Here is an 11,770-nt window from a genome sequence, read left to right on the forward strand (position 1 = left end):
CATACGCATTTCCACAGGTCTGGAATTTTACGCGTGTACTGTTTGGTTTGTGCATTTGCTTGTATTTTATGTGTGTATTGCATCAAATTACAGAAAGTGATAAAAGACATCTTAAGTTTCCTCTTTTTTTCTTCTAAGTTGTCTCCATGAGATTCCAGCCTGCGTCCAGTAGCTCTTGATCTCGGCGGGAAGCGGACGAGAGGAAGATGACAATCCACGCCGAGGGTCTCGTTGCTATTGTGATCTTCTATGTGTTGATTCTGTTCGTGGGGATCTGGGCAGCGTGGAAGAATAAGAACTCTGGTGTTGGTGATGGTGGAGAGCGCAGCGAGAGTATTATGGTTGGTGGAAGGGACATTGGGCTGTTTGTTGGTGGATTTACAATGACCGGTGAGTTGGTTAATTTTGTGGACCTTGGTGCTCAACATGCGCCGCTTTAAAGTTATAAAACACCACAATAAAATGAAAGCCACCGATTTCACTTCAGTCTTTTACGCGCGGATTGTTTCCCACCCTGCTGCATCTTTGCAAACTGCATTCTTACTTTTCAGATACTTTAAAGTGCTTATATTTAAAATAAATGCATTTTGACAAAAGTAAAACAAGTTATTCCGCTTTTTTAGCCACATGGGTCGGCGGAGGTTACATCAACGGGACAGCAGAATATGTCTACCTGCCGGACTACGGCCTGGCCTGGGCACAGGCACCCTTTGGTTATGCTCTCAGCCTGGTAGTAGGTAAGATTCACGCTCTTACATGATCTAAATAGGATGAGGTTGCTGTAAACTTTTGGAATATTATAGTATATTTCACAATGCGCATGTGTAGGTGTTATCTTCAGACCTCTACAAACCAAAATTAGTTTCATATATGTTTAACTTGCTGTAAAGATGCATGACGTATTATGATGCAGTGTATGAAAAGCATGTAGTTATGAGAACTTTAACAGACTCACCGTGAACACGACTGCAAACACACACACACACATACACAACATTCATCTGGCCTTGATGACAAATAATATAAATTAAAGCCAGTTGTTTGCATGTCTGATATCACCCAGGGGGGCTTTTCTTTGCCAAACCCATGCGATCACGTGGATATGTCACCATGCTGGACCCTTTCCAGCAGCTGTACGGGAAAAGGATGGGGGGCTTGCTCTTCATCCCTGCGCTCATGGGGGAAATCTTCTGGTCTGCAGCCATTTTGTCTGCTTTGGGTAAGTGATCTGGAGGCAGGATCCCCACCTCTGTTGTTGATCTATATTTCAAGTGCCCTTTCTTTTAAGACCAATTATGAGCCCTAAATGTTTTCATGTTTTCAAATTTGAGTGCAGATTTTGATTTAACTCTGAATGTTTTTGATACTGCGCAGGTGCTACTCTCAGTGTGATTGTTGACATCAACATCAACATGTCAGTGGTTATCTCAGCACTGATAGCTATCTTCTACACACTCGTTGGAGGACTTTACTCTGTTGCTTACACAGATGTGGTTCAGCTGTTCTGTATCTTTGTGGGCTTGGTGAGTGTTGGCATCCGCTCAATATACAGTGTGTTTATATATATATATATATATATATATATATATATATATATATATATATATATATATATATATATATATATATATATATATATATATATATATTAGAATAGTTTGTTTTTAAACATACATTAACATGTATTTAGTTATACTAAGAAAAGAAAACTAATTCTCGTGTGATATTTTGATTGACAGTGGATTAGTGTGCCTTTTGCCCTTTCCAATCCCGCCGTGTCAGACATCAGTGTTTCAGCCAAGAAAGAAATCTATCAATCTCCCTGGCTGGGGAAAATTAACCATGAAGACAACTGGCTATGGGCAGACAACTTCTTTTTGTTGGCAAGTTGTAATTTTATGTCAATATTCATCACCAGACAGTATATTAATGTAAATTATATACAAGAAACATGTGATTTCATTTGAGCCGTTAATATTGCAATCACAGAGTTGACATTTAGGATATTTAAGTTTAGTTAACGTACAGATGTTGATGTGTTGATGTGCATCATTTAGATTTCTGGTTAATGCTTTAAGAGTCTGTATTTACAATGATGTTTTTGTTTCTAGATGTTGGGGGGGATTCCCTGGCAGGTCTATTTTCAACGGGTTCTTTCTGCCTCTTCAGCTACCTACGCTCAGGTTCTCTCCTTCCTTGCTGCCTTTGGTTGCTTGGTCATGGCCGTCCCATCAGTCCTCATAGGAGCTATAGGGGCTTCCACGGGTAAATTTACACCCACACATGCACCAATATATGCACCAGGCATTGCTGCTAAACTAAAGCTAAATTTCTCTGTTGTGTAACCTGCAAAAAAAAGTCTCATCCTTTTAAGAGGGATTCACATGAACAAGCAGTTTGACTTTAAGTGAAATTACATGACTTTTAGCTGTGAATGCTCAAAATAGCTAAATTAGTCTTCTCCAATAGTTGAACCAATGGGTCACTTGTTCATGCAGGAAATTATCTAGAATTACTATGAACAATGTGCCTCTAGTGGTCAACTGCAACCAAGATGTCAAAATGGCTTCCATAAAACGTTATTTAACTTTCCACCCTTGAAACGCTGCATTTTTTTTAACTCATTTTGATGGCACTCTGCCATTCATAAACTATATTCTGAGAGACTGAGAAACTCCATTGTGTACAACTTTTTTATCTAGCCTGAGGCAGCACATGACAGCTGCATTTGGTTTTATGACACTTGATCACACACCAGCTACTGGATTTGAACACACTGGCTGTTTTGAACACACCAGGACTGAATCATTGAAGAAACAAAGACATTACCACAGGATGCAAGATAATAAAAGAGAGTCACGACTGAACAAGGGAGAAAAGTCAACAGTGAAATGACATCAACCAGCTTTGAGCTCAGAGAAGAGACAGGATGCAGGACAGAAACCAAGTTAACTCTTATTAAGGAACACCAAAGTGAGAAAATCTGTCAAAGTTCAGGAGTGTTTTAAAGGTACACTGTAAACAACATGAAAGGTCAATGACCAAAAAAAAGGAATATTTTATTTAAAAATGTGTTTCTGTTATCCAGTCACTTTACTAAAATATTCATTATCTGATCCGCTTAATCCAATCAAGGGTCATGGGGGAGCTGGAGCCTATCCCAGCAGTCTTTGGGCAAGAGGCGGGGTAAACCCTGGACAAGTTGCCAGTCCATCGCAGGGCAAGCACAAGGAGACACACAACCATTCACACTCACTCCTAGGGAAAATTTAGAATAACCAATTAACCTTACATGCATGCATTTGGATGGTGGGAGGAAACCAGGGGACCCACGCATACACAGGGGGAGCATGCAAACTCCACACAGAAAAACCACTAATCAAGTCCCTCCCAGCCGAGGACTGAACCAGAGACTTTCTTGCTTTGAGGTCACAGTGCTAACCACCACACCACCGTGCAGCAGTGTATTGAAATAACTACTTTCGATTCTTTTAGAATGATCCATTTACATGTCCACAAACAGGTCAGCTCCCATAGCTGTGCTAGTATTTAACCATGTTGTTTCGAAACGAAAAAAACTGCAAACTCTGTGTTTCAAGTGAAAGGCCTTCAAGTTTTAACCTTGTAGTACTGGCTTGTTTGATAGGTGCTAGTATCACCTTTGTTGTTGACATTTGTTCTGATGTGGAAACACCCACTAGTCTGATTTTCTTCCTGCCATCTGCACGGCTGATAGTGTAGAGCATGTTAGGTGTTTCTATGCTGCAACATACCTGATACACATCAGACTTAATAAGTAGATTTGTGTTGATCTTTACTAATTACAGATTACAGATTGATTTGAGTCAGGTGTGTTGCCGCAGGAAAACTCATAACATCTGGGGGCCTGTGGTTGTATAAAGTGTTGGGGTCAATTAAAATACCAATACTGAATTAATTCAGCTGCTCTCTTGGTTTCATTTGTATACAATAACCAAGCCTGTAAAATAAATGACACGATACAATAAGATTATCACATTTATTTGTGAACCTGCACAAACATCAAGAGGATGAGCATGCTGCAAAAACAAATTTAAATGGCTCAAGTCAGACTTAATAACATAAAATCTACTAATTATTAGATGCTTATCCATGGTCTGTCATGTCATGACAGACCATTTAATAATAAGGTTATAATTAAATAATCTATTGTGTGTGATTGAGGACTTTTTGATATAAGCACTAGTGAGTAAAGGGGTGGGCAACAATTTAATCTCAGTCTTAAAGCAACTGAAAATGGGAAGGACGTTATGAATGCCAACACATTCTGGGTTGACAATCATAACCTCAAGCATCCACTAGTCCTCAGTCAGCTACACAGTGACTGGAAAAGACGTCTACACAGTGAATCATGTGGATTGGTCTTCATAGCCTCTCTGTGTTATGACTGGTTTGCAGCTGGATAATTTGATTGCAGTTAATGAAACATCACAAGGCAACGTAAAGATCCAGGAATTTGATCCAATATTCAAACAGCGAAGTGTGATCAAAGACAGCACCATGAATTTGTGGGGTGCGTACTTCCCAGATGCTTGTGGGGTTTTTTATCAGATGTGTACATGGAGTTTTGTTTTGCGTCTGGAGGGTAAGCAGCAGACGGATACTCTCACAAAGGACCGAAGAGAGAGCCATCAAACCATGCCGATTTAGTGAATATTACATCTGAGGAGAAGCTAATTAATCTTCTTGCGTAGCTGTTTCATGTATAACCAGGTCTGATCAACCACTTTTTATGAGTATCCAGGGAGAAAAAAAAGCACAGATTTTCCAATAAAGGAGAGGGAAGGGGGGGGGGGGTACATATTTTCTTACTGTTATATTGTAGCATTTCCCTTTTACAGTGGCTCGCCTCATAAATGTTGATTAATAGAACAGTACTACATTGATAATCTCTGTAGCATTTCAGCACACAGACACATGAAGGCTTTTTGTTTCTATGCAGCAAAAGCATGTAGCCACAGGGAGTCCTATAAAAGGTTTCAAGGTAGAATACTCTGAAAAGCTGACAGGATCAGTGAAAAAAAAAAATAAAATGCCGCTTTCAGTCCATTTAGTATTACACAGGTTGGCCAAGAGCATAATGTTGCTAATCTTGAAATGTGAACAAGTTCCAAGTACAGTACAGCCTGTTCACATTGAGCCACAATACAACAGTGTCTTTGTTACAGGTTTATGGAAACTGGTGAGTTTTTGTCACTGGTGATTTTGATTCAAATTGAACCTTTTAATCTCTTCTTTTGTTTTCAGATTGGAACAAAACTGCTTATGGTCCCCTTCCTCCAAAGGATAAGGATGAATCAGACATGATCCTTCCCATAGTGCTTCAGCACCTCTGCCCGCCCTATGTCTCCTTCTTTGGTCTTGGGGCGGTGTCGGCTGCAGTCATGTCATCTGCAGACTCGTCCATACTGTCGGCCAGTTCCATGTTTGCCAGAAACATTTATCAGCTCGCCTTTCGGCAGTCGGTAAGAACACCGATGACGTTGCTGAATAAGAATAATGCAGTTTATGCCACCATCACGCAAATCACTAATAAGTCGGTAGCTTCTGCCTTCAGTTTTCACAACAGCTCTTTCTTTTCTCTCTTAGGCCTCAGATCGTGAGATTGTTTGGGTGATGCGCCTCACCATATTTGTATTTGGAGCTCTCGCCACAGCAATGGCATTGTTAACAGGATCAGTGTATGGCCTGTGGTACCTAAGCTCTGACCTTGTGTACGTCATCATTTTTCCCCAACTGCTCAGTGTATTATTTGTTAAAGGTACTAATACCTATGGGTCCGTGGCGGGCTATCTCTTTGGTCTTCTGCTTCGCATTGGTGGCGGGGAGCCCTATCTAAAACTCCCTCCCTTCATCTATTACCCCGGCTGGGTGACAGAACAGAGAATCCATCACCTCACTGGAGATGTAGAGTTCTTCGTCCAACAGAGGTTCCCCTTCAAGTCTGTATCGATGGTAGCATCCTTTTTGGCAAATGTGGCCTTTTCCTACCTGGCAAAGTATCTATTTGAAAGTGGCATGCTGTCGCACAAGTACGACTTCCTGGATGCCGTTGTGTCCAAGCATAGCAAGGAGATCATGGACAAGGCAACTCTAGTGACCAATCATGACAACATAATTCTTTCAGAGATGGCTCCAGTCAACCAGGTCCTGGGTACTTCAATTGCTGGGACTTTTACCAACACTGAGGTCCTAAGCGATGATGGTGCATCAAGCCCAGAGTCTTTCCACAGCGACAACTAAACAACAAAGGCACAAAGAAAACTTGAACTAAGCAATGTCAAGACAAAGGAATAGTCAGAGAGGCACCGTTTTTTTCAGAAAACTTGCTACTGCCACACTGGAAGCTGAATCAGCAGAAATCTGCTCTGGCTTCCAAGTGACTCCACAAGTTTGTTTCATGATGGTGAAATGGTGCCTCCTTTTTGGTCTCTCTCTCCCTTCACTCTTTGTGTAGACCTAAGACATTGGCTCAGTCACTTGTGCAAAGCATCCCATTAGTCATTCTTGTGTTTTCTGACCATGACTCTGTGAATCTACAGCTACAATAACCATTTTGATTTAGGTGCTGCTACTGTGATCAGAGGAACTATCAATAGACAACATAGGAGACTGCCAAATGGATTTATTGCTATCCAAAAGATTAGTGCAATATCTAACCAAAATACTGTGTCCATGTCTGCAAAGTATGTTATATGTATGTCAATGTGCATATACAGTGAGGAAAATTATTTGAAAACCCTGCAATATTGCAAGTTCTCCCACTCAGAAATGTTGAAGAGGTCTGAAATTTTCATCGTAGGTGCATTTCCAGCGAGAGACGGAATCTAAAAAAAAGCAAATCTGGAAATCACACTGTATGATTTTTAGATATTTTATTTGCATGTTATTGCTGGAAAAAGGGTTTTAACATCTGCCAATCAGCAAGAATCCTGCTCCTCAAAGAATTAGTCCACCTTTAAAACATCCACCTCAACTCCACTTAATAATCTAAATTATTGGCCCCTGTTTGAGGTCATTAGCTGCATTAAGACACCTGTCCACCTCACAGACAGTCAGACTCTAACTACCAGAGGTGAGACCAAAGTGCTCTCAGAAGACACCAGAGACAAAATTGTAGATCTCTGCAATGCTGGAAAGGGCAACAGGGTAATTGCCAAGCACATTGGTGAAAAAAAAGATCAACTGTTGGAGAAATTGTTAGAAGCTAAAAATAACTGTCATTCCCCCATCGGACCGGGGCTCCTAGCAAGATCTCACCACTTGGAGCATTAGTGAAGCTTATAAAGGTGAAGAATCCGCCCAAGATTACACGGGAAGGTCTGGGCAATAGCCTAAAAAGAGTTGGGACCACCGTTTCCAAGGTTATTGTTGGTAATACACTAAGACGTCACGGTTTAAAATCATGCAGATCCCCCTGCTAACCCTAACCCATGTTCAGGTCCATCTAAAGTTTGCCACTGACCTCCTGGATGATCCAGAGGAGTCATGGGAGAAAGTCATGTGTTCAGATGAGACCAAAATAGATAGTTTTGGTATAAACTCCACTCGCCGTGTTTGGAATGGAAAAAAGGATCATCACCATCCGAAGAACACCATCCCTACTCTAATGCATGGGGATGGAAGCTTCATGCTTTGTGGCTATTTTCTGCACATGGGACAGGATGAATGCACAGCATTAAGGAGAGGGTGAACTGGCCATGTATTGTGAGATTTTAGGGAACAACCTCCTTCCCTCAGTCAGAACATTAAAGATGGAGAGGGGTTTACAACATGACAATTACCCGAAGTACACAGCCAGGATAACCAAGGAGTAAATCCGTAAGAAGCATATCAAGGTTCTGAAGTGGCCTAGCCATCCAACCTAAACCAATTTTCAATAGAAAATTTTTGGAAGAAGGTGAAACCTGATAGACCTAGAGAAGATCTGTATGAAGGAGGAGGCCAAAATATCTACTGCAGTGTGTGCAAACTTGGTATAGAACTACAGGAAACGTTTGATCTCTTTAACTGTAAACTTGTTTTCAAATGCTTATTTCCAGCTATAACACACAAATGAAATCTTTAAAAATCTTACCATGGGATTTCCAGGTTGTTTTTTTTTTTGTTGTTTTTTTTTTGCACCTATGTTGATCATTACAAACCTCTCAATCATTTGTAACTGGGAGAACTAGCAATATCCGATGATGTTCAAATAATTGTTTCTTGTATCTTGAAGTGGCTTAAATAGAATGCTCCTGGAGGTTTTTTGCAGACTTTAAGTTTTAAGTTTGTGTCGAGAAATTTTATTAATAGAGCAATAATATTTTTAGGACATATGTTGTACAGATAGATACATTGTAATGAATTGCAGGTTATCATCTGGTGTGAACTTGAACGTCTCGAGAATTTTGCAGAATTTATATTTTGCTTTCACCTTGGTCTTAATCTTTTTGTTTTTGTTGGTCATTTTAGATGCAATAGATAATAAATGAAGAATGTAATATTTATATCCCATTTAAAGATGCCAAATTGAGCAAAGTTTTAAGTCCAGTAATTAAAATATTACATCATTCACTGCCAGCATTTATCAGCATCTACATGTAACATTTATCAGTCAGGTGTGGGCTTAATCTATATCTTATATATTTAAAACACAACAATGATTTTATGAAGCTGGTATGACATATATATTACCTGGCAGTGGGTCCCTGAGTAGATCTAAAAGAAGGTATGCACCTGTGTTTCATTTTTCATCTGACCACATCTATACACACCCACTCTAGTGGCACAATGATCAACATGGTTGTCAATACTAGTTGATGGAATTCGTGGACTATGAACATTAGCACATGGCCAGAAATTGCATTTACTGATATTTTTTGTGTACCTCATTTGTATAATGGTAAAATTCACAACATAGCATCTAAAATATAGACAGTCAGGAGGTCTGGTCATTCTTTAAAGGGTAGGTAATCTTGCTCAGAAACATATTTTGTACTGTGGGTAAAGTGCTTCCATGTCCAGATAGTAGTCCATACATTTTGTAATCATGAACAATAAGAAATATAGTTAGACCCCTCAGTTTAGTGTAAATCTGTAACATCTCTGACCAGTCCAAATGTTCAGACCGAAATGGAGTTGTTCATTCCTTATAAAAAAAAATTTTAAAAACCAGAGGGGGAGGAGACAAGACCAGGTGCCACTGTCAAATCTTGGTAGCTTACCCCAACATTACCTACCCCAGCTTTAAAGAGGGATTTGTTTGTAATATTAAAGTGTCAAAGACCCCAGTCAGGGATCAGTTTGTTTGCATACAGTATGGGTTCCTACTAACTGTTTTTATTTCCCTCAAGCTTTTGTAAAGAAAGTGTAAACATGGATAATGTCATAGTGCCAAATCCACCATGCTACCCATGTTACTTGTGAGAAAAGTCATGAGATAATTGGAAACCTGTTGCCCACGATTGCAAAGGGCAACTTACTAACAAATCCACAATGATGTAATTCATCTGAAAATATTTGGAACCAACTTTTTAAGTTAAGTAATTTTCTGTTTCCATTAACGTTACACTGAAGTTGTGATTGGTAGTTGATGTTTACCCCTTCTACACTATGTTGACCTAATGGAACGTTGTCACACATTTTTAACAGCATTACACCAGTAAAATGGAAATAAGTTGATTAGTTATTCATTATCATTCGACTTGGCTGTCTTCTCTATCGGTCATTTAGATGTTTACCTATATATCCTTTCTTTCAGTTTTTCCCTCTTTTTTTTAATTTGTTTTTTGTTGTCGTTTGTTTTGTTTTTTGTGTCCACAGGAACGATCTGGCTATTTGACAACAAAATCCTACTATTTTTTTTTTTTTAAATAAAAGACACATAGTCCAGCACTGATCAGATGTTTCAAGTTTGAAATATAAGTCTTGAACATTTATAGTGTTGCAAATAACTATTTGCTCTTCAAACTGAAACTTTAATGACAGCCTAACAAGAGAAAGAAATCTCTGTGACTGAACACGTTGGCAGGCAGTCCTGCCACATGTCCATGTCAGTGCAAGTCAGTCGCAGGTAAATCATTGATCTTCGTCATTCCAGCGGCATAAAACAAAGTCAGGCTTGCTCTGGTTTTCTTAGATTGTGGTATGTGCCAAGTTTTTGTTCTTTTCACCTCAAACAGATACACTGATATAGAGCGAAATTAAATGGTTTTTGGAAACCCTAAAGGCAAAACAAATGGCTATAGTTAACAATGCAAAAAGTACAGATACATTAATTAGCTATAATATTAAAACCACAAAGAAAAACTTCCTTACAATGGCAGCTTCACTAAGCTGGACAGGAGTGAGCTTCACAAAACTGCTTGAGAAGGGCACAAGCATGAATTGTTCATCCGGCCTCCAAACTCCATAGAAACCATGCTGATTGGATCTGATGGCACCTGTAAGCTGCAAGCCCGAATCACAAGGACACCAACCCACAAGTTAGATTATGTTTATCTGGACTAGTCAGAGCTGCTTTTACAGCAAAAAGATTACCTACTGAGTAAACATGGTTTAATATTATGGCTGTTCGATGGATACATCTCCGATTTGGCTTCAAAGATTTTATGTGAATTTGAAATATGTGAATCATCACGGTTATAATGGTAAAACTTTAAACTCATAAGATTAAGCTTTTAAAATGATCAGTGCTGTAGTCATTGATAACACCATCTTTTAACATGATCTCACACAAGATATTTTGACATAGTGTGTGTGTCAGAAGGTTTGTTTGCTCATCCTAACGTCGTATTGACCGAACAGTCACAGCAGTTTCACAAAGGGCAGGAAATGATTGTTCCTCCCAGGATAGTGTTAGTATCACCGGTCATTATTGATCCTGCCCGAAGTCAATTAGCCCCCAAGACATCTGATTAATGTTGCACAGATGTTCGAAACAACAGTTTCTGAGAGTTTGTTAGAGTGTATTATATACAGTACTGAAAAAGTCATTGTAGTTGCTCTCATGTAGGAATAACTTTCACATTGTCACATGTCTAGCTGCTTTACACCATCAGACACTCAGAATATCTGAGTAAAGACAATATTTAATGTCGTTAAGTGTTAATATTGTCTCTTTTGTTTCACTGTGCTTCCCCCTTGTCAGATTTGTTGTTATTTGTTGGTGTTTTTTTGAATCAGTGGACTTGCCTTAATGAAAAAGTTAGTGGTGCAAAATGGATGGGTTAAGAAAATAGCAGCAAAACTATCTCAAATTAGTAACAACAAATGCACCAAAAAAGTGATCTTTAATTTAATTTGAGACTAAAAATGATTGATGTTACTATCAAATTTCTGCTTCAAGTGTAGAAATGTACCCAAAACAAGCTGACTGGACTGAATAATTGCATTGCATTCAAATTAAAAAGGGGATTTGTTTTTATTTCTTCTTCCTGGTTTCTTGTTTCCTGTTAGCAACCTCCAAACCTTTTGCATGGTTATCATTTACAAAGATACATTGTAGATTGATTAATTTGCTTTAAAGAAGATAATGGGACATGCTTGCTTGAAGAAAAGGACTTTTTATCTTGAGTATCTCAATAAGTGTAACTTGGTTCCCCCTGTTTTGCACCACAGTGGTTCAGTCCAATACCCACTAATTCTGACAACCAAGCAGATCTCTGCAGCACCTTTCTTCAAAAGTTTACATGTAGTAAAGGATATGACCGAACGATTACTTCTGTCGTTTCTCCCTCTTTATAGACTG

The 11,770-nt window shown here is 39.1% G+C and overlaps 1 protein-coding gene across 1 annotated transcript; it reads left to right on the plus strand.

Annotated features, from left to right (window-relative positions):
- Positions 1–206: 206 nt before the first annotated feature.
- LOC306766258 (high-affinity choline transporter 1-like) lies at positions 207–6,282 on the plus strand (the record flags this gene model as incomplete). The annotated part of the gene is made up of 8 exons (XM_079253908.1): positions 207–390; positions 624–737; positions 1,064–1,219; positions 1,375–1,523; positions 1,740–1,883; positions 2,112–2,265; positions 5,287–5,504; positions 5,629–6,282. The coding sequence occupies 8 exons, from the start codon at positions 207–209 to the stop codon at positions 6,280–6,282; spliced, it is 1,773 nt and encodes a 590-aa protein (XP_079110034.1).
- Between the last annotated feature and the right edge of the window lie 5,488 nt (positions 6,283–11,770).

Source organism: Telmatherina bonti (genome assembly GCF_933228915.1).
Source record: "Telmatherina bonti genome assembly, chromosome: 15".
Lineage (NCBI taxonomy): Eukaryota > Metazoa > Chordata > Actinopteri > Atheriniformes > Telmatherinidae > Telmatherina > Telmatherina bonti.